Source organism: Amphiprion ocellaris, chromosome 3 (assembly GCF_022539595.1).
Source record: "Amphiprion ocellaris isolate individual 3 ecotype Okinawa chromosome 3, ASM2253959v1, whole genome shotgun sequence".
Lineage (NCBI taxonomy): Eukaryota > Metazoa > Chordata > Actinopteri > Pomacentridae > Amphiprion > Amphiprion ocellaris.
The window spans coordinates 4,554,684-4,577,986 of NC_072768.1; the positions used below are offsets into that span (position 1 = coordinate 4,554,684).

A 23,303-nucleotide genomic window follows, 5' to 3' on the forward strand; every position below is an offset into this window, starting at 1 on the left:
ATTATAGAACTTTTGTAATTTTTAAAAACACATTTTGATCAAAGTTATTTATGTTTTATATTTTAATCACATGTAAATATAGTGTGACAAATAAATAAACTGGGGGTTTATTTGGGGCATATGTGATCATTCTGTACATATCTACTCTTAGTCACATGAGATAAATTAAGAAAGCCACAACAACTCATTTTGCAATACTCAGGTCTTCATCTAAGTGGCTGAGATTAATAAAGAACCGCGACGCACGTGTTTGAGCACACAGCTGGGCCGGTGCCATGGTTACTGACAACGCAGCTTTGGACGATTGATGTACGAGTAGGTTTCCCTGCCCTCGACAACATACACGGACGCGCAAAAGCGCAGACACGTTGTATACTTAAAAGAGGTCGGCTGGTGTTTACGCTCTGCATTCACGACACATTAACCTCCCTGTCTGCACTAAAGATCTGCATGCATGTAGCTCAGTTTTGCAGAGATTAACGATTTGTTCCAAACAGCGAGCAACAATAACAAAAAAAAAGACCTAGAGGTGCAAGAGGGGCAGAGCTGTTCCCTCCAAACTGTGCAGGATAGTTTCTGTCTCACTCGGACAGAGCTTCACTTGCACATTAAGTAAGAGGTGCGAAGTTTTAGAGACCGCAATGTTAGACGCTGCAGCTGCATCTGTGGATTCTTGTCCTGCTCCCTCTCCACGCGTGTCTTCGCCTCTCCGCTACATTTTTGCGCACGAATCACGTTTCCGGGTCAGAAACGGTTTGGACTAGATCGCTATAGGGACGGCGGCGATCGCTGCTCCAACACAGACAAGGTCTAATTACCGGACTTTGTGCTGGTGCAGCCTACACGTGAGTAGGAAGCTGTTCCCAACCGGAGGCGCGCGTGCGCTCTAACCACAGAGCCGACGGCTGTTGCAAAGTGGCAGCTCAGGGAACTATAGACATCAGTCTGAGGCGCAGCTCCACCGGAGGACACGCACCGCGCATCGTCTCCCCTTCAGCCGTCCGCGTGTGGGTCGTGGAACAACAAACATTCCCCCAAAGAAGCTCAGAAGCGGAGAAACAGCAGCAGAGAAGCGATGGATGAAAGAATACCGCATTTACAGGACAGACAGTTCATGGAGCACGCAGATTTCTTAGGGTGAGTGTCGCTTTTTTGGGCAAACTCTTGTCAAACTGTGTCCGATTAACTGTGCTGACAGCCTGATGAATAATCGGACACGTTTCCCTCTTCACTTTAGGGTGGATTACCCCTCTCTCTATATGTGCAAATCCAAAAGAGGGATCAAACGAGAGGATGGTGGCAAGGTGCGCGCCGTTTTTTTGTTTTTTTTAATTTTTAAATTTTTGGATACGAATTCTAATATTTAATTTTCATTTAAACCAACATTTTATGCTTAACAGATTTTCAAAGTAGCATTCTGTAACTTTTAACCCTTCACACAAGCATTTATTGTTATTTTTTTGTTACCAGCAGGATGCATACAAGTTACCCCACCGGTTGATAGAGAAGAAGAGGAGAGACAGAATCAACGAATGTATTGGCCAGCTGAAGGATTTGTTACCCGAACATCTCAAGCTTTCGGTGAGATCATGGCATTGCAATACTAAAAGTTTTTACCGAATGGTTTTACATGACTGAGATCTCTCGAACATCCAACTGAACCTTGTGTTTTTCTCCACAGACGCTCGGACACTTGGAGAAAGCAGTTGTCCTGGAGTTAACACTGAAACACTTAAACGCACTAACTGCTGTCACTGAGCAGCAGCACCAGAAGATAATTGCTTTGCAGAATGGTAAGATGAACAAATAAAAGATTTATTAACGATTTTTTGGAGGGAACTGCACTTCTTGGTGATTTTCAGCTAAATTGGGTTGTTTGAGTAAACTGGTTGCATATCTGTGTTTACAAGAGCAGAAAATGTGCAAGAATAGACACAAACACATTTACATCATGCACAGATGCAAAGGTGCAGTTGAAAGGCTTCGTCCTGTCTGGCTATGATGTGCTGCACCTTACCGAATAATGATCTGTTACTCTTTGAACTTCGCAGGGGACCGATCGATGAAATCTTCCATTCATGCAGATCTGGACGCGTTCCACTCCGGCTTCCAGGCCTGTGCCAAAGAGGTCCTGCAGTACCTGAGTCAGTTTGAGAACTGGACGGCACGGGAGCAGAGGTGCGCGCAGCTCATCAACCACCTTCACAAGGTTCTGGCGCAGTTCCAACCTGGCGCGCCGCCGCTGCTCCAGCACCAGCTGCCCGTCGGGGACGCACAGGATGGGCAGAAATCTGACAGCCAAGCGAACTGCGTCCCGGTCATCCAGAGGACCCAGGGCGGAGAGCTTAACGAGAACGACACAGACACGGACAGTGGATACGGGGGCGAGGCTGAGAAGAGCGATGGCAAAGATAAAGAATGTGAACGCAGTAACGCGCAGGGACAAAAGGCGGTGAAGATCAAGCAAGAGTTTGGAGACGATCGGGCTGCCAAGAAATCAAAGATGAGCTGGCCTGGGAACGGGTTGGGGGGCGCAGACCCCACCAGGCCGGATCTGGCGTTTATGAACTCTCTGATGGGAATAAGCAGTGTGGGACAGCAGACACCGATTTGCATGCCTTTCTACTTCATCAACCCCTCGGCTGCAGCGTCTTATATGCCTTTTTTCGACAAAAACAACATGGAAAAGTACATGTACCCGGCGGCGGCTGCTCTTGCGTCCCCCTTCCCCTGGCTATACCCCGCACACGCCTCGGCAGCGGCGGCCGCGGCTGCTGCTGCCGCTTTCCCCGGCTTGTCTGCGCACTTTGGAGCCTCTCCTCAGTCCAAGGACTCTCCGGACGCTGAGGGGTCACCCGAGGCCGAGACGGGCTCACCCGAGGAGCGAGAGGAAAGTCCCGCCAGTGACGAAGGAGAGGGTGACGTGGGTGACGCGTCCCAAGATGGCACCAACAGCCCACACGAGCAGTTTTCAGCCTGTCAGAGGAGCTAATTAGTCTGTGTTACCTTTCTGTGCATTCTGATGAGGAGTTTATGTATTTTTCTTTTTTAAAATTAGACTAGGGGTTCCACAGGAGAGTTTCTCGTGTACAGTATCTTGGCGAAAACAGGGGACAGTTGTGACGGCGTGTGCCTTTTGCACTTCTGATAGATTAAACAATCTGAATGATTATCGACAATGATTGACACTACACGGCTGTGTTGTGCTGGATTTTTTTAAAATCCTCTTTGATAAAAAAAATATTTTGACATGGCAGCATTGGTGCCAAAAAAAAACTTTGAGTACTACAACAGTGCGCAGTATCCCAATCAATGAGTCACTTTTGGATGTATGAAGTTGCAACTGACCTCTGCCAAGATTATGACCAACTTGGCTCTGACTCTGACTGTAAATATTGTTACCAGAAAGATAGTCTGATCCATTAACATGTAAATGTGCACTAAATGGGCCTATAAAAGAAGTGCTCCTGGAAGTGTTACGCCTACAGTACCTCATCCCCAGCTGGGGTAGGCTTATTGGGAGGCACATTAATGTCCCTCCTGAGAAGAAATGAATGGTATCCCCCTCTCCTCTAACTCACACACACACACACAGACACACACACACACACACACACACACACACACACACACACACACACACACACACACACACACACACACACACACACACACACACACACACACACACACACACACACACACACACACAGAGCGTCTCTTCCATACAAAAAAACAAAACTGAAAAAACTGCTACTTTAACAACCACAAACTCAGATCATGGGACAGGTGTTGTGCCTGGTTCCCCTCAGCTCATCTTTACAAAACTCTGCTTTAATTTGCTTGTTTGTCCCTGTGTGGAAAGACAAAAATAAATCAATCACTGAGAATAACGAATAACGGAGATACAAAACCCTTCATTCATAAGGGTTTGCTTGACCAGCATATTGTACATCCTCCTCCCCCCGACTGAAGCATTTCTGCACAGAGATGCACTGACCTCATGTACCTCCAGGAAACATTGTAGGATAGCACCTTAAAGAGCTTTGATATTGAATGTACCTGTATTTTCCCAGCTGTTCAAAGTTTGTATGTAGGATGATCTTTACTCTTTCAGACGTTAAGTGCACTTTTTTCTGCTTTTACCCCCCCCAACCCCGCCGACTTCCTGCCCCAAACTGTCACCTTATCATTTCTGAAAGTCAACCACTGTAGTTCTCTTTGAACCTTTCTATTGTGTTGCGTTGTCTTGATATAAAAATCCATTTCATCAAAGTGAAGAAGATACCAGATGCTTTGTGATGATTTCATGCAGTAAAGTGGTGATTAAGTCATTTCCTTCCATTTTACAAAACACTGCTTATTTCTAGCTCTTACAGGGGGAGAAAAGATCATAATCAGATTTGAAGACCCTCCTCCATTACACATCAGGCGAGTCAGGACTTTGTGTTTTATGCTATCATTATGTAAAACATTACTTTTTGAAAAGCAGACAAAACTTGGAAAGAAACCACGGTCAATGCCATTTTAAGGAACTTTATCTCAGCCTCAGTGTAGTGTTGTTCTGCTTTTCTAAGTTTCACATGTGACTGAATAGGCAGATGATTTTCATCGTATTTTGCATACATTACATTGCTTTTGTAGTTTTTCCTCAGCTGTTTTTTTTCGATCTGTTATCAACTGTTCTATAAAGTGGCATGTGCGTTTGTAAATAGTTTTTTTTTTGTGAATATACCATGAAGTATACATGTCTTTGTCAATGTTGTAGAAGTCTATGGATTTTTTTTTAAAGATTTAACTGAGCAACTGTTGCACATTTCGTTAATGCTTTACACATATGCTGTTCTAAATTATTGCTGATGAGTTGTAAAATAAACATCAAAAACTAAACTTTGCAGGCTCCTTCTCATTCTACACAAACACCGTATGTTCGCACAGTCTCACACGCCAGTAAACACGTAATCTTCACCAAAAAATACCTACAAGTGTAATATTTAGGCCACGGGAAACAACACAAATGAAAACATACAGTTTTACAGACACAAGAATGAGGGTTCAGGCTACACATGAACACCAATGCTGTAAATTCAGTAGACAGAAGGTATTGTTACACTATTATCAGCTGACATGTCACAGCAGAAGAATGTACAGTAAGCTGAGGCTTTAAACAAATGTCATGTGATAAAAGGGTGATGAAGAGAGATTACAGTCAGTCTGTGCAGGCTGATGAAAAACAAAGGGGCTCCTCCCAACTTGTCAAAAGCCTTAAGCAGGATCAAATCCAGTCTTTGTTGTTGAAATTCACTGGCTTACTGTAATATCAGTTTAATCTTTGCGCTTAATTATAACACTCATGTTGCTCTAATGTCTCATTATGTTTTTTAGGTATACTGGCAACATACACGTCTAGTTACAGTCAGCCAGAACCTTTTAACGTTTGGGAATAGTATGCATGTTGCCATATAGGTGCAACCACTTTTCAGTAAGTCTAATAAAGTGGTGGAATAAGACTCTCTCTCCACATATTTTGTCTTAACTTTGCTTTCTGAAGTTCTACAAACGGTTTGGAATAACGTGAAAGTGCAGGCGAATGTATTTTGCTTAGTTTTACCAGCCATACCAGCTTGTTTTGGAAGTCAAGGAACATAAGTGATTTGAATTTCTTCTCTTTCCATTCTTCTGCGGGAAAAAAAAAAAAACAGACTTTAGTGGATTTTCTTGCCCATATTTCCACCATTACTGAGTAAATGTCTCCACCTACTGGTGAAAAGTCATAACATACAACAACTACAGTACGAATTCCCTTCAGTTACATTAAGCACCAGTTGTGACGCGTCTAATGTTGTCAGATGGTTTATTGAACCATGCAATCCATGTCATATCAGCAGCCTGTTACAGCCATATATCTGTCAACACTTTGCAGTATATTAAGGCAAGAAAAAACAACAAAAACAGGTTATGTACAATCGACATCTTACAGTTCTCTAGAAGATATGCAGCTGTAAACAGTGACCATAACTATGTGACAGTACTGATTGAAACTACAGTATACATGTGTTGCATGACGAGATAGAAATCAAATGTTAATACATTTTACAGCACATAGTATTGAGGTGGCAATAATACGGCAGCAAAGTGGAAAGCATGAAAAAATAATGTTCTTTCCAGTGACATTTCTACAAAACACTAATAGAAAAAACATAATTGCAGTTTCCTCTTTGCTGCTGGGCTACTGCCATTTCTCTCCGTTCAGCACTAATATCTACTGACATTTGATCTAAACTGGCTATGATCATTCCTTCAATGTCCCTACTAAAGCTTCACTGTACATTATTCGAATACACCAACTGTGGAATGAATATAAGGCACTTTGATGTGATTAGCAGCTGAACTACAGCCTAAGAGGGTTTCATACCTTGGCTATTCAGACTCTGCACACGCACGCACGCACACACACACACACACACACACGAACAGATAGACTCACATTTCTGTAATCACAAACACATAGTTAATCTAAAACCTCATACCTCAACTAACCTGACACATGCATGCAGACAAACACACACAAGTCATTTTCGTCTCACTCACTCTCTAATGCACGCTGTAGCTGTAACTATTCATTCTATTATTACATGCCACCGTTTTTAGATTCAACTAAGTGATTTTACTGGGCTGTGGGTGCTCTGCACATTCATATACGGACAACACAATCATGCAACAAGACCTGCTAATCTTTGGCCACACGATACTTAAGAAAAACAAGCATAATACATTTGGTAAAAATATACTGCGTAGTAATTAAACAAAAAAAAAAAATCAGCTTAAGTGGATAATTAACACTTTCAGTATGCAGATATTACCACGGGAATGAGGGATTGCATTTTTGTAACTGCAAATGCACCGCCTTGTAATAAAATATACTAATTCACTAAATAAAGCTCAAAAGTAAGAAAATGTATTTACAGTAAGCCATCATTTTGGTATCTACAGACAGTAACATTCTTCAGTAACAAAACTATTAACCATTTGTGCATAGTTTTAACTTGAGCAAACAGAGCACGTATGATATGATTTGCAAAAAACAACAGATTCTTCACCGTTTTACTACAGACACAAGTGGATCCTTCATGTATTTAAGAACCAGTCATTAAGCTGGAGAAATTACATGTGGTTTCAGAGATACAATTCATAGATTCACATAGCAAGATTCTCAAGAATACTGTTCAAAAGGCAATAGGTTCAATCACGATGCTAGGGAGAAAACAATACAAATCATTCAGCAGGTACTAAAGTGAGTAAAAGTACATTAAGTGGATATGTTTATAAAGGAAGTCCACAAAGGCCTGATGTTTAGAAAGAAACATTTTCAGAGACATTGCACCATGTAACATGGTTGTGTTGCCCTGTTCATTGTTTTTTCACACCACAGCTTCTAACCATCTTTCATTCTCTTTCATCCAAGTGCTCCATGACTTCCATATAAAGATGCAGTCTTCACAATAAAGGTTGCCTTCGGCGAATTGGAAAAACAGTGCATAGTAGTGTGCTACGGAGGCATCATGTACTAAGATATCCACTTACAAATCAGTTCTGGAGTGAAAGTGGCTCTTGATGGGGAACAAGATGTGTTCCCTCTGAGCAGAAGCGCCTCACACATAAATTCCCTCTGGGTTCAGGCCAGAGCTGAGGGGACTCTGGAGGACCCGGAGGTGACCGGACATGGAGTGCGATGACACGGGGCGCTTCAGTGAGCCAGTCAGGGGAACTAAATCTGAATAGGAAACATGTGAAAGAAAGGCACATGGGAAACAATTATATAAATATATTTCAAAATGTCACAAATTCTATCAACCAAAGACTGTTAAGTGTAGTAGAAAGCTAATTTTTAAAATGTATTTACGTATTTTTGATTAAAAGTATTTCAAAACTTTGCACTAATCTGTATTTCACAGTTTGTTTTTAAGTTTTTGGTTTTTTTGGCCTTTTGTTGGCTTTATTTGACAGGCTAGTAAAGAGGCAGACAAGAAAGTAGGGAGAAGAATGGGGGGAAGACCTGCAGCAAAGGGCCGTGAGCAGGCATCGAACCCAGGCCGCAGCATGGGGAACTACAGCTCCTGTTCATGGGTCACCTGCTCAACCAGTTAAGCTATTTGGGCACACTGCATATCACAGATTTAATCATAACTACACTCATTCTTCTACCTTGCTTTTAAAACAAGCTTTTTAAAAATTGAAAATCCAATTAAAACCTATGCAATTCCCAATTTCCGATTAATCACCTGGACAGAAAACAGCACAGAGCCATACAGCACGTTGCAATGGGATGTACTTTTCCTTCAGTGCCACCAGAGGGCACAACTGAGCTATGCAGAGAATCAGCCAATGCAGTGAATTTCATGGCCTGGCACAAAACCTCTTGCTGATCTACACACGTACTGTACGGTTCTGACAAAATCATCAACACTCAATTATTACCTTCCATAATTGAAAACCATCACCATGAAGTCTAATTAAGAGACCCAGCCTTTTAACGATGCTTGTAAGTGAGTGCTTGTAACGTAGTAAGAAAAATATCTGCTCAGATATTAGATTGTGTTAACTGCTGTTATAAATTCTGATTAAAAAAATGCAAATTAGCTTAAAAGATGACACTAACTAAGGTGAGTTCCTCTTAATGCTTCTTCACACAACACACACAATTCATTAATTAGAACAGATTCAAGTCAAACATGACATCCAACATGCCAGGTGCGATTAAAAAGTTCAGAGTCCGTTAGTTCCTATTGTGCAGCACAGTCACGGAGCAGGTGCAAGCAGTAACTTTCATAAGTCAGGATTTCACATGATTTTCTGGCCACTGGCAGGCCGCGGTTTGCAGTTTCTCCAAAGACAGAGAGCAAACATCAAACTGCATGTCAGTCAACAGCTGGGATGAGCCAATTGTCCTGCTGAGGATCATCACTGACCTTCAGTTCTGACCCAGAGACTGAACAGAGGTTTTCAAAGTAGTAAAGCCGAAAGGCACTGCTTGCTCCTCACAGCATGGTGATTACTCATAGGCTTTTTTGGCCACAACAACACAATCGTCAGTATTCATCATCAGATGTGGTTCCCTGCGATTTTCTTCCTCCACGCCAAAATGAAAATCAAGTTGAAGGGTTGCTTTTCTTGACACCGTGGAGCATTGCCCACAGCAGATAGTGCTTGACATTTTTACATAACGGTACTTCCAGGGAGCATTACAAGCTTGATAACAGTGCTGGAAGTGGTGTATCGCTGCACAAGGTGACTCCTTTGACTGGGACGGTGGATAAAATTAAATCAGCTATGTTTTTTTGGATCACACATCCTCCTGCATTTACATAATAACAACTGCTTTTTAAAAATTAGTTACCACACTTGCTCGAAAGTATGGGTTTAAAGGTAAAATACAGCAGTTTTACTAATAAGTTGACTCAAATTATATTCAAGTCCTTGCCAAATGAGTCCATCAGTTTCAGGTATGTCCCTCTGATAGTATATCACAATTTTAAATCCAGTATCTGTGGTGATATTCCTGCACTGGTGCACCGGTAGCAGTTGCATTTTAATCAATCAGCAATGATTGTCTTCCAGAGTTGAAGAGGGGAGCTACAGTAGTGACAGAGATTGAGTAGGCCGCAGTAACTAGGAGGAAAGTAGAAAATCCAGAGAAGCATCTAAGAAAAGTTTGTGATGCCCCAGATAAACGAGAAAGTCGGCATTCAGAGAAAGGTAACAGTCTAAAAAAAGGAAGCGATTGATGGTTTGTAATTCCTCTCACTGTCAGAATGGGGTAGACGATGGTTCTACACTTCAGCGTTAACTCACATACATTTGTGTTGCCTACAAGCTTGTTTTTTAAGTTTGTACATTCTGGTTTCTACCCATAAACTTAGTTTGAAAGTTAAATATCCAGCTCTTTGCTCGTAAAAATTACAAAGTTGCAGAAGCAGTATTCTATCCAACTGGTGGTTAGTGCTATTTTAGCTTTTAATAACCAGCTTGCTGATAGTTGTGGCCATGCTGGTAGTGCACAGCTCTTTGTTGCATTGCTCTTTCATTTAGTGTTCTTTGTTTAGGTGTCAGCTCTCTGCTGGTGTCCTGTAGGATGATGGATGCTTGGTCACATGAACCCATCACAGAACAGAGGGCTGTACTATGAAGCAAGTTTGGCATAGTCAGGCCTTCTTTGTGTAAACTGGCTCAACTAAAACCTAAAACTCCAGACATAATTGGTACCAAACAGTTGTTATCAACTTTCTCTGTTTACGCAGGTTTTCTGCTACAGACTCTTTAAGTGGTAAGATAAAAGGGGGTATTTAACGCATCATTTGAACCAGTCCTGGGCTGCATACTTCAGTATAGAGAAACAGGCTGTGTTTTTGGAGCACTAGGACGAATATTAAAATTAATAACAGTAAAATTAACTGTTACTGCAAACGATGCAAGAAAGAAATGCTGGCAGGAAACCGGTAATTATGTAGGTTAATATATTTATTTTAGCCTTAAGCACACTCAATGCAGCTGCTTATTTCTAGTGGAGCAGCTGCACATTCAGGCTATATTTTAAACTTATTCATTTAAACATGATGTTGAAAAGTGGAATTACATCTGACACTGTCCCATAATGAAGGATACATGGAAATCATTTTAGTTTGACCCAAGTCAAACACAGACTTAGAAATACCCCCACAATTTAATCAATTGTTCATTTGTAGTTCACTTGTGATAGTTACATTGACGCCGTATCTATCTTGCAGTGAAACAGAAATATTTAATAAATCCGTGGATCTAGATTATAAGCCGCATCACTGCCAACATCTAATGAGGTGGTCCTTGTCTCATTTCTGACCTTCCCTGAACATTTCATCTAAATCTGCTAGTCCATATTTGAGTAATGTTGCACATAGACGGAATAACAGACGGACAGACAAACATACGTCGATCGTCACATAACTCCGCTCCGTTCCTTGGTGGGGTAATTAGTGGGACTACTAATATACAGCTCATCATGTTTGCAGATATAACATATTCCCTCGGCTAAGTATCCATTTAGCTCATAGAAAATTGTTAGGAAAAGAACTGATGAAAGACTGACGTTTTTTTCAACTTGTTTAAACCCGAAACTCTGAACATAACCTGCTCTGGACCAGGTTAGCTGAGCAGGATAAGTTGCCATGGTGATATAGCAGGTAGTGCTGGGCGATATGGAAAAAATCATATATCACGATATGGATTATTTTATATCACGATAACGACATATATCACGATATACCACAATAAAGTATGTCCTCAGTTATTCTCTGAAAAGTTTGACAAAAATTTTATTGCTTACTTTTCTCCATGAAACTTTAACCTGTTGCTAGGGCTGGACCCGAATATCTGGTCCGATGGAGGTATGCGGATATTAATTTTGAGATCCGAACAGAGAGATCTGGCTGAGAGATATGGGGGACACTGCAGATGAGTGTGGTGAGGCTTTATTCCTGTGTGGGAAGTCCCTACTGGAGCTTGCCAGGATGGAGAACAGTGTCCTTGGCAATGCCCTAGAGGGAGTCCCAGAAGAATCAGAAGAAGAGGAGCAGCCCAGCAACTCCAATATTGAAAGCACCTGCTATCCGGGCCAGCCCTACCTGTTGCGCGTCCATCGCTCAGCACTCATGAGTTAAGAAACGTAAAGCGTGTCGCAAACGCGTGAGAATCAAAGAACGTAAAGCAGCGTCATGTCGCAAAAACCACAAGACGGAGTTTCTTCGCGAAAAATCTCTTTTTTTCTTCTTCTTTATTTTCACTTATATAAACTTATAGTATGCATAGTGACAAGAAAACACTAATACAATTGTCGCAGGCTATTTAATGATATATTTGCTGAAATAATTGATAAAATTAGGTTAGAAACGATAGAAACGATAGAAGAGAAATGGAACGTTAAGACACTTTTCTATCGTTCTCACGATATGTATCGTCATATCGCCCAGCACTAATAGCAGAGTAACAAAGCGGCACCTTATGACACTAAAAGTTTAGTTTTAGGCTCAAAATACTTTGTTAACTCATTAATCTTGCTTGGTAGTGCACTCCTCTGCTGAGAATGTGATAGAGGGACAGTACGGTGGAAGAAGTGAAGGCAGACAGAAGAAGTTGGGTGAATGAGTGACGCCAGGTCAGCCTGTATCCAGGGAGCTGTTGGCATGGAGATAATAACTGGCACTGAAGTAGATGAAACTAATACTGTGCTCTTAACTACCCTTATTTTCTCCCCACTTTCTGTATCGCAATCTCACACACATACACGCACTTGAAAACATGGCTGATTATTTTGTCACAGCAGGCTGTTGAGGCATGAGGCAAAAGAATAATAAGCGCCGTGATGGAACAGAATTACTTCACTAAAGCACAGCCAGACTCAAACACAAACTGCACTTTCTGCAATTTAATAAAAAATAAGTCATACGCCGCCTGAGTCAAAGAAAATGTATTCTTAAACATGCTGCAGTCTGACATACAATGAACTCCTGTCTTGGGTCACACCAGTTCAGAACAAATAGACTTAAGCGACCCCATGTCATCAACTGCGTATACTTAACATGCAGCCTTAGTTTGATCCTTGACTCATTTTTCAAAATACAAATAAATATCCAATCGTATTTAAAACTAAATTTCATTACCTATACTGTGACTGCTGTGGGTACTTTCATCCTCAGTGGGTTCAGCCGGCAGCACCGTGACCTTGGTGCCGGTCTGCTTGATGAACTGCTGCAGGTTAACTTGCCTCAGCTCCTTGGTCAGCTGCTCCAGCTCGTGCTGCATGTCCTTCAGCGAAACAGCACAAAGAAAAATGATTCTTCAGAGGACAATAAAGCACTACTAGGAGCTTGACACGGATTAACTTCTATGGGTGGAAATTATATAAGGTTGTGTTTGAATACTTAGATGTCCAGCATATAATGCTATTTCTAATAAATACTCATACTCATCACTGGCCACTCTTGGTTACTATCAACACATAAGATGTCTTGCAGAGCTTTGTTGTTTATTGCTTCCTCATGAGTGGTATTTTCACCAAAAGAACAAAAATTGTATTAAATTCTACAAATTTTAAACTGACTGAAGCTCACACTCACTGATTAGAGTGCACTAATTTAGCACTTCCCTTCTAAACCATGATGTGCCTCATGATGGAAAGTTTAAAAATAAAAAAATCATATGCCACACAAGCAGAGATGTTGTCTTTTTGTATTCCATGTGTTCTTTGTCAAAACAAAGCCGCAATGCAATTCAAGCACCGGTAGTTTGGTCAGAGAGTGGGCTGAGTTATTCTAGTAGCAGCTAATGTACCCTTAAACTGAGACGAGGAGCACACTACAGAGATCTGGTAAGTCCACACCCACACAGTTGTTTCATTTTCAAACTTCTATTCCATTTATCAGATTTTGCACAAAGTTTTGTCCTCTGGAGCCCCAGAAGGCTTCATACAACTTTATTTTTATTTTTTTTTACATATGTGCTAGCAAAATCACAAAAAAGACTTTGATGTGTAAAAACAAAGACAAAAAATAGTGGAGTTTCCCTTTAAACTGGCAGCGATTCAGCATCCCAGTAGGTGATGACTTAGGAGGACAGATGCTTAAATGCATTCTTGCTGATGGATGGTCTTCCTTACCACTACATCACCCTGCAGCAACATTTTATTAAAAATCTCAGGGCAATCAAGGTTACTCTGGTGCATGCATATATCTCACCTGCAGTTTCTTGCTGTTCTGTCCAATTGACCGATCAACAGCCCTGCAGCTGCTTTCCAGCTGGACAGCCTGTCTTTCTTGGGCCTTTAATTCTGCTTTGACCCGGAGGACCTGAGCCCGAGCCTCTGCCTCGCTGACCCACTGGGTCTCTTGCCGCTCTCTCTGCAGCTTCTCCTCTTCCAGGCCTACCTCGACACCCTGATGGGAAAAAAAAGAGGCTGAACAGCTGAGTAAAGAAGCGAATACATCTACTACAATACACAAACATCACAAAGTTTGCGATACCACAACAGCCATGATGAACAACAAATCTTGCTTTTCTAAAATTCAATATCACGAAAATCTCCCACAGATAGCACACCTGTACCATTGCCAGCTTTTCTTCAATTTCCAGTTCACAGCCCTGCAGACGCCCACGTAGCTCCTGCAGCCTTTCCTCCAGCTGTCTCTCACTTTCTAGCTCAATCTGCAGCTCTGTCGCCCAAAACTCTTCCTCCTCCATCTCCACCTCATTCTTTCTCAGGTGCTTCTCTAGCCTCAGGATCTCCTCTATCAACACTCCACCTGGGTCCCCAGGACAGGCTCCACCTCGCCCCCCTCGCCCCTCAGCCCAGACTTGAAGCTCAGCCTCGTAGGCCTCCAGCTTCTTCTCCAGCACATTTAGAGTCTCTCTCTGCAGACCGACCAGTCTGACCAGATCTTCCATGCGACAGGCCCACAGACCAGGAGACGTGTTCCCGATGGTTGGTCCAGCATGGTGATGATTCCCACCGTTTCCCAGAAGAAGTCTTCGTTTGGCCTCGGCCTCACCGATGTGGCCCCCGCTCAGTATCTCCCTAAGGCTTCTGGGTGCACCGGTGAACGTGAGAGACTTGCGGCGTGGTTCACGGCGGCGGAGGGAGCGATCGTTTGGATGACGTAGCTTTGCAAGTGGAGGGAGGCTCTGACGATGCAGCCCGCGTTCAGGGCCCCTGAGAGGTGGGCCTTCTGAAGGGGGTCGCTCGGTCAGCGAAGGGCCGGTGCGATGCAGGATCAGCTGGACATCACCAGCATACTGGCCCCAGGTGTTCAGAGAAGCCACGGGGCTCTCATGAGGGGCGAGGTGGCGCTCTGTGTCCCGCCATTTTTCTACCAGAGTGTATCTCCCAGTGCGACCTGTAAGAGAGCGAGACATTTAGAAAAACATGATTTGAAACAGAGGGTTGTGTCAAGTTGCAAAGATTCTGATGCTTAATTAGAGATACTTTCAGTACTTTTTGCCTCAGAGGAAAGAAAAACCAAAAAAACTTAGAAAAATGCAGCCGTGATACACTATCAGCATAAAAAAAAGTTTAGATAACATGTTGGAGAACAACTTTCATTTGGGAGTGATGGTTCTGGCTGCAACAAAATTCAAAGACTTAAAATGTCATCTTGTCAGAATTTGGTTTTTGAAAACACCTTACAGTGTTTTTATAAGTGCAATGAAAACCTTAAGTCTCATATGTACAATAACATACAGAAAATGCAGGCTACAGAATACCGCTAATCAGACGAAAGAGAATGTAAGCTGCACAGATCTCCAGTGTCGGCTTATTATTCAGTGGTTTTAGCGCTGTACAGCAACTATTTCAATGCATTTCATTTAGGGACTCTAATAAAAAAAAATTCCCTTATGCTGTTTAAAGATAACCTAGACACAATACTTGCAGTAGTGTGTAGACAGAAAATGCTCATATAATGCCAAATCAAAATTAGTGCCTGATCACTTAACATGGTGTGTGTGTTTTTAATCTAAAAAAGGCAGAGGAAGGGGCTCAGAAGCACTGCTTTCTCAGTTTGGCAGGAGACTGAGAGATGAGTCAGACTTTCCCTCCTCCTACCCCGTGCTTTGTGGGAAGTGATGTCAACACAGTATGCTCAAGTGTCCCCATTCCTGAAGGAGCCATATGGGAAAGAGGGTGTGCTTAGATCCAAGAAAGCACCACTAAAGCCTGTGACCCACTGTATCTCAGCAGGCGCTTAACCTGTAGGCAGGATTTGTTTACTTCATAAGGACTTCTATTCAGTTAATAAAAGGCAGGCTGATATTTTGTAGACACTTAAACACAGATTACAGTTCTGGGTTAGTGAAGGCACTGCAGTACACTGAATGAATTAGGGTTGTTCAGTGTCTGTACACAATCACTGTGTACATGATACTGTTGCCTTACTCAAAGACAGAGTTTTAGTGTTACTAGTCAACTATCTACATCTTCAAACACCAGTTGTAATCCTTTGATTTCACAAAGTAGGGTGATTGATATAAATCCTGGCAAATAACATGACGCAGCTACTGACTATGTATGGCATTGCCCAATTCCTATTACCTAAGTTACTGCACAGGATCCCAAGATCAGGATTTTTGCAATTAAATATTGTTCATTATTGATAAGGAGCAAAACCCTATTTTTTGTTGACATCCACCGTTACATGGGCACATAAAACAAGCTGCAAAAACAACTGCTTCTGACACCACTAGGATATAAGAACACTTACCTAGCTGATCTCAGCTTAATTTACCACATGTGTGCTGGCTGGGTGTCATTAAACTTCACAGAAGGCTTCCTCATGATGCTCCATTACTAACTATACTTTCACAATGCTCTCTGCTTGCCAGTATTTAAAGATCTGCCTCCTCTGGTTGCTACAGTATTAAAAAAAGAGCAAATCCACAAAACTTACAGCTTGTATTATCAAGGAAAATGGTATCGGGTATCAGCAGACGCTAAGTATTAAATTACTCAGATGGGAAGAAAAAACAATCAGGACATTGGGACTTTCCTTATAGGAAAGATACCAGGACGTTCTTAAAGGTCAAATGGCAGCTTGCATCTCAAATGTGCTTATCGTAGCTTTTATAAGACGGCAATCATTTACCTATGGCCTGGGCCAGAGCAATCACCACTTCCTGGCAGGTGGTTGCCTCAGTGACCCCACAGACAACCCTCTGGACTCCATCCACCCAGACCTTGAGCTCCATGTTGGGTCAGAAGCGAGGGGGCCGGTTGTGGTGTGTTGGCCCCAACATTATTGAAGGCTGTAATGCTGCAGAGTAGCTGAAGCCCCTCTGGCTAATTCACTGTGGAGGAAACACAAGGAAAAACAGGAAGCACCGAGTCAGGATGTGCTCAAGGCCAAACTTAAAGGCTCCTATGGCAATGCCTGCAGTAGTGAATTTAGCAGAAAAAATTAATGCAGAGAGGTATTTTAGCAGTAGCTTAAGGTGAAGGAGAGGCCAGTCTAGAAAGGAGACTCAGAGCCAGACATGCCAGGACCAGCTGGCCATAACACTGTTGTTTTGTTCTTCTCTATGAATAGGTACATGTCTGTTGGGGGTGCAGGAAAAATCTGCCAGCAGACATTCTCAAGCCCAGTTCCTGCTTTTGTATTGAGAATTAGATGGAAGCAGTGAAAACAGAAAGATTAACTCAGTTACACAAAAAGAAAAGAGACAGACAGGGAACAAAAATGTAATTAGAGACAAAAGGAAGACCCGGAAGAATCATAATGCAATTGAGTAGTGTAGCGTTTTGTTTTTCATGTCACTGTTCTTTAAAACTGTTCAGTAACACATTGTTATGGGCTGTATTTGAGACTAACAGAATGTATTATACCCCCAATGAGCAAAAATTTGATCAAAATATTAGAGATGGGTCGTCGTCAATAAGTGTTTGACATTCCTACTGATGCAATGTAAAAATTAACTAAATCAGCTATGCGGATGTGCAAATGTAAACTGTCATTATCAGATTTACAAAGCACCCATTAAAATATGAACAACTACTAAAATAACACATTGTATGAAATACACACTGATGGAAGGATCCTTGATAATGTTCTTCAAGGGCAGTGAACACTAGGGACAGAATGAATGGCATCTCTGCAGATCCCTATCACTCTCGGTAAATCTAACCTTCAATGCACCTACACTACTGAGTCAAAAGATCCTTTTGTTCGCCAACCTCCCTCTAATTACTCCTCCCCCGGCCCACGTATTCCCTGTCCACATTCACAAAGTCATCCACACCACCCTGTCTTACCCTCCACCAATTGCTTTTCTAAATATGGTCAAGACACCAAGCAGTGCTGCAAGGTAACATCTCCATGAAGAGACAAACAAATGGAGCTGCAACAAAGTTTTCATTATTTTAATTCTATTAATTGACTTAACTCATCATTCACTCTATTTCAAAAAAGGTTTAAAATATCCATCACAAGTTCAAGGTGGCATTTTCAAATTGCACGTTTGCCAATTCAAAAGCTCAAGTCTTTCATAAAAAGTTTAATTCACATTTGAGTAAGTGAAAAGAAAAAAAGTTTGGCATTTTTGCTTGATAATTTCCTTTAAAAGATTATTGAATATTTTTTTTTGTAAAATTTCCATCATTTGTCTTCTCATTCTACAAACGAAACAAAACCTTAGTTTCATTTAAGTGTGAATTGTGTATGTGATTTTGTATTATTCCAAGCAGCACAGTCTGTGCATCTGTACGTGTACGAGTGTCACCTTTGTCATCGGATCGCTCTATTCTTGGCATTTTCACAGCTGGTTGGAAAGTGCTTTTGTCCTTCTTCCAGACTGACCTTAAATGGCATTAAAGGACTGAAGGATGGAGAGGAACAGGAAAATAGTCACACATGGCCACTGCAAGATTTTTCTGCAGTGACCCACAACGCTGTCACCATTTTGTTTAACCCTTTTTCCAAGAGGATGTGGAAACAGTAATAGGCAGTGAGTGAGTCTTGATGCAAAGCAGGCACAGCAGATCAGCCAGTGAGGTGGTGTTTGGATATACTAGAGGGGGAAAGGGGAAACTGATAAAAAATTACTAACTATAGCTACACTTTAAGACTAACAGCATACTCTATATTGCACTGGCATGAGGAACAGTTGCAGGCTGATTCAAAGTCTCTTCCATGCACAAGACTCAGTGGGGCATTTACAAATGTCATTTGCTTTGGTCCAGACTTGTAACATTTGTATTCATTAACATTAACCCAGAAAGCCCAACTGATGATACAAGCACAGCGGTGCAGGGCAGAGTGCCATCCTGAGCTCTGCAAGCTCCATTCCTCTGGCTCTTCAAAGCCACAGCCTGGGGAGATGCCCACCTCCTGATTTGTGCAGCCTGTCTTATGCCAGAGAGGCATTTCATGAGACAGAAGGGCACTTGAATTTCTCTGAATTCTATTTAAGCTCAGCAGAGAGATGATCAGCTGCAGGAAAAACCTTAAATCCAGATGAATTTAGTGCCTGCTCACATTTGCTTCAGTCTCGTACTGGTTGAGCAACACTGAGTCAAGATGCATTCCTCTCTGAGCAATGAGGTGTGGAGCATCACTGAGCAGCCTGCCTGCCCGGCTGCCGATGACGATTCTCCAGACCTACAGGAGCACACCAAGCTGTCAGGGAAAAGGTTTCAACTGGCTGCTGGTGTAAACAAGACACCATATGCTCCTGTGGGTGTTTCAACACAACCACTACACTTTAGTAACATACACCATAAAGAAACACGGTAGGAGGTTTTACTGTAGGAGCACAAATATGGCACTGCTTGTTTTCAGGGGTTTACAATCTGTCAGGCATCACAATCTGGCCTGGGTACCATGCCATTTAGCAGTTTGCTGAGGAAGGGGTTATTTGAGAAAAACAAAATGGGCATTCATTATATTAAAACAAAACCAACACTGAGCTTAGCAAAAGGCCTGCAGGGCAGCAACTGAACCAAGCTGAGAAAAATGATGTCAGAGGAAAAACACCAATGTTCCACATGCACTAGATGCAGTTACACAGTTCCTGTCCAAATTTGCCAACCATCGTTCGCCAAGGTGGAAAACAATACAGCCATTACACCAAGAACAGAAGCTTAACCATTGTAATTGTGTAGGAATTTATATCCAGTATCTCATTAAAACTAATTTATAATAGAAGCTTTATGACATCCACAACTCCCCCAGCTGCTGTTAATTAAAGACAATAGGATACTTCTTTCAGACTGGAGCGACATCAGTCTTGTTTAGTGCACAAACCTTCTTGCCTATTGCTCACCAAACTTTAATTCAAATTGCACACCCTGTAGAGTAGCATGTAATTACTAGCAATTTATACTGGCCTGTAATTGGTAACAGATCTGTTGTGAAATAGACCTCTGTGAGTAACAGAGACAGACGCTGGTTTATTGTGGAGGCGCTGGTGGTGACTGGGTTGGAACAAACTGGAGAAATCTCTATGTTTCCTTTCAGTTCTTCAAGATAGTCATCAAGCACTACCAGCATAATGCCCGGTCGTAAATCACTGTGGAAATGCAAGACTATGACATTAATTTAAGATGCACTGACAAGATGGGAAAGTTAAGGCTCTTGCAGTGGTAACCAGATAAAGAAGGTTGTTATCACAAATATGCCAGCCTAGTGTGTAGTACACAATGCCCTCTGCAAGTGTAAACATTACAGAACATGGTAAAGACCAGAGACAGGCCTTGATCCTGTAGAGTGGAAACTGATAACATCCAGGGTATGCATTCCTGCGCTGTGAGAATGCAACGGGCCATGACTAAGAGATAAGACAGCTACAGGTCCTTCTGCTGTGTGATCTTTGCGGCTATGCAACAGCTATGCGGTGACACTTCATCAAAGTGCATCCAATCTCAAGTTTAGTAAAGCTGGATAATCATCAGAAGTTAAGCAAACTTGTGCCGGCAGCATTCTGAATCAATGAAATGCTCAACCATCAAGATAATGCTTGTGAAAAACAAACAAAAAATTAGTATCTATGATGCTTGGAGATACTAATTTAGTGTCTTAGTGGGGACATTAAACCTAGTCCAATCACAACTCCTCTTCAGGCTGGTTCTTGTACATTTGGTGTTTAGACTGTAGGTGGTGAAGAGGAGTTTAGTGCTTTAGACAGAGTGAACTGTGAGTGATTTTATACGTAGATTGTGTTGCTAATAATGATGTATTTTTGAACATGTAGGCTTAAGATGTATGCAGATGATGCAAAAAACTGATGAGGGAAATGTGAAAAAAAGCAAAGTAACATTTTACTAATTTAAATTTGCTGTAGCAAACACTGCTTCATGAGAACAAGCTCAAATCCCTGAGATACAGATACATTTTATTAATAAGCAACTAAAGACAACATTGGGTCACCACTCCGTCTAGATAAGGCATTGAAAAATCACTTAGCAGAAAGGAAAATATTGCATTCTACACTTTTTGTGTGTGAAGATTTTTAGTAGCAACACTACCACTGTTGCTCAACAACACAAAGCACCAAAGGAACCCAAAAAAAGGCAAAAATGAGCAACTATTGCCCAGCACTTGTTGAGAATCTTTGCTTCCACTCCACTCAGAAGATTGGGGTGTCTGGGATTAAACCCCGTCCAGTCACGCTGCATACAACACCCACAGCTCCTGTGAGCTGTCCAGAGGCCCCCGCCCTGGAGCTACACTCCTCTCTCTTCCCCTGCCTGCTTGATATTAAACTATTAGGCGCTGAAGCTGCCTCCCCCATTTGGGAGGTCAGCGCTGGCAGAATCTGGAACATCTGGGCGGCACGTTCAGCCAGCAATAATGCCGCCTTTGTTCCCTTGCCATATTCGCTGCTCTGCTGGCCGGCTTTGAAGAGCCAGCGGGGCAGGCAGCAGACTCCTGCAGCAGGGCAGAGGCTCAGCAGCAACACAGCGGGGCAACAAGAGGCCTGTGGCCAATTTTTACATGTTACTGCGGTCTGTGAAAACATCATCCGGTGCTGAATCACACTCTTGCATATGAGCATTTATAGAAGTGGAACGGTTTTACAGGAGCAGCTGGGATGGCAATCTCAAACAAACACACACAAAAAGTATTTATTCTCCCAGTCTGTAGGTGGTTTTTCCCAGCCTGGTCTTCATGGTGCTGGGACACGACTCAATGCAACAAGGACCACCAAATTACATGGTGCTATTTCTACATGTAAGCAGACCTGCAGGATCACAGAGAATAAACACTGTGGAGACAGAAAAGCTTGTCCAAGTGCAATAACTCCACAGGTTGGCTCTGCTGCACTTAAAGGTGGTTGAACTGTGGGTGGTAAACAGGACTGGGAGTGGACTGTGAATGATTTACATGTAGATTTTGTTATTATTAATGATGCATTCTTGAACACTATGTGTGTAGATGATGCAGAAACTGATGGAAGTGTGAAAAAGAGGCAACATTTTAGGTGAAAGCATCCAAAACATGCAGCCTGCTGCAAGATAATAAGGTTTGAATCACAAGAGAGAAGGTAAAATGGGTAAAAATATTATTTCGAAGGTTAACAAGCTTCATATTTCGACACTAAACACCCAGAAAGACTAAATAAAGAAGCACCTAATGGCATAATACTCACATCTGGCTCGTCTCTAACAGGACGAGGCAGGAGAAATGGCGATAATGGGCTGTAGTGGGTTCACAGAGTCGCATAACTATTCTACTACACAAATGTTTCCGTTATCTCAGCCTCACAACTACAGCAGGCTCAGCTGAGGCGCAAACTGTCGCCACAATTAGCTCAACACAACCCTCTTACCTTCGGGGTATGAACGAGATTGAAGTCAGCGTTCCCTATCCGGGGTGAAGTTTGGGAGGAAAACACAGGTGAAGGCGAGAATTCCGCAAAATCTGTTCTGCTTCTTCACCATTGCCCAGTAAATCACTTCCAACGAACTGCGACAAAGTCACGTTTCGTTTGGGGGGGAAACGGAATAAAAGGCTACCGACGCCCCCCTTCCTCCCTGCAAAAAAACAAGACAATTAACCTTTTTAATCCGCCGTCCGAAAGTTTTTCAGTCTGTCCGCAGCGTTTTGCCGTCTCGCCAGTGAGCTGCGGAAAAAGCCCCTCTCCCCCGTTTCATTACTCCTGCTGGTAAACACATCGCATTGGAACTGGGACACCGCAAGGCATTGTGGACTGTTTAAAGCTGCAATACACTCCGAGGGGGGAGGAGGAGGAGCAAGAGGCCTTAACTTTTACACGACCAGGACATCCAAACACAGGGAAGATGCCCCCATGCACACTGTTATTTAGATAAGATGTTCTAAAACACACAGATAAGGAGGATTTTGCGGTCAACAGGCCTTGCGAAAGTGATGGAAGCAACTTGAGTGTTTTTTTTTTTTTTAGAACAAAAGCCTTAAAATTATTCCTCTAAACTATGACACACAATTGCAACATATAGATATAAAATTAAAATGTGAAACCAAAGCACTAACATAGGCTGCTTTAGTTCACATCACTTTCTGTAGGCAACTAAAGGCACTCTACCTGGGGTACTGACATGTATCCATGAATTTAGTGGTTAACGATATCAAAATGAACGAGAGATGCCCGATATTGGCTTTTTTGCCAATAACCGATATGTCAATATTGTCCAATTCTCTATTTCCGATTTCGATATCAACCGATACCGATATATGTGGGCTATTTCACTAATTTTAGGTAGCATCATATATCTTCTGTCATGGAATTAACTCATCATTATTGTGATGCCC

At 42.2% G+C, this 23,303-nt stretch overlaps 2 protein-coding genes across 6 annotated transcripts; one reads left to right on the forward strand and one right to left on the reverse strand.

Moving 5' to 3' along the window:
- The first annotated feature begins 282 nt into the window (after positions 1–282).
- Positions 283–3,712, forward strand: bhlhe41 (basic helix-loop-helix family, member e41). Of its 2 annotated transcripts, none has more exons than XM_023262107.3 (5): positions 283–1,137; positions 1,238–1,304; positions 1,471–1,581; positions 1,682–1,793; positions 2,052–3,712. In XM_023262107.3, the coding sequence occupies exons 1-5, from the start codon at positions 1,076–1,078 to the stop codon at positions 2,990–2,992; spliced, it is 1,293 nt and encodes a 430-aa protein (XP_023117875.1). In that variant the 5' UTR covers positions 283–1,075; the 3' UTR covers positions 2,993–3,712. The 2 variants fall into 2 exon arrangements, with proteins under 2 accessions (XP_023117875.1, XP_023117884.1); XM_023262116.3 differs by having other exon boundaries at positions 357–1,137; positions 1,474–1,581.
- A 924-nt stretch (positions 3,713–4,636) lies between these two features.
- LOC111563105 (ras association domain-containing protein 8) lies at positions 4,637–22,698 on the reverse strand. 4 transcript variants are annotated; one of them, XR_008601107.1, is made up of 7 exons: positions 22,342–22,684; positions 16,665–16,866; positions 14,128–14,921; positions 13,767–13,964; positions 12,693–12,837; positions 7,585–7,774; positions 4,637–5,679 (listed from the first exon to the last, which is right to left on the reverse strand). XR_008601107.1 is itself a non-coding variant. In XM_023262033.3 (6 exons), the coding sequence occupies exons 2-6, from the start codon at positions 16,765–16,767 to the stop codon at positions 7,653–7,655; spliced, it is 1,362 nt and encodes a 453-aa protein (XP_023117801.1). In that variant the 5' UTR covers positions 16,768–16,866; positions 22,571–22,698; the 3' UTR covers positions 5,838–7,652. The 4 variants fall into 4 exon arrangements, 3 of the variants coding, with proteins under 3 accessions (XP_023117801.1, XP_023117793.1, XP_023117810.1); XM_023262033.3 differs by lacking the exon at positions 4,637–5,679 and having other exon boundaries at positions 5,838–7,774; positions 22,571–22,698; XM_023262025.3 differs by lacking the exon at positions 4,637–5,679 and having other exon boundaries at positions 5,838–7,774; positions 22,342–22,694.
- Positions 22,699–23,303: the final 605 nt, after the last annotated feature.

Excerpts from the sequence above, each read along its gene's own strand:
- bhlhe41 (XM_023262107.3), top strand. The coding sequence starts at position 1,076 with ATGGATGAAAGAATACCGCATTTACAGGACAGACAGTTCATGGAGCAC. Across the intron at positions 1,138-1,237 it reads GAGCACGCAGATTTCTTAGG|GGTGGATTACCCCTCTCTCT; the intron begins GTGAGTGTCGCT and ends TCTTCACTTTAG. Across the intron at positions 1,305-1,470 it reads AACGAGAGGATGGTGGCAAG|CAGGATGCATACAAGTTACC; the intron begins GTGCGCGCCGTT and ends TTTTGTTACCAG.
- LOC111563105 (XM_023262033.3), bottom strand. The coding sequence starts at position 16,767 with ATGGAGCTCAAGGTCTGGGTGGATGGAGTCCAGAGGGTTGTCTGTGGG. Across the intron at positions 13,965-14,127 it reads AAAAGCTGGCAATGGTACAG|GGTGTCGAGGTAGGCCTGGA; the intron begins GTGTGCTATCTG and ends TTTTCCCATCAG. Across the intron at positions 12,838-13,766 it reads AGAACAGCAAGAAACTGCAG|GACATGCAGCACGAGCTGGA; the intron begins GTGAGATATATG and ends GTTTCGCTGAAG.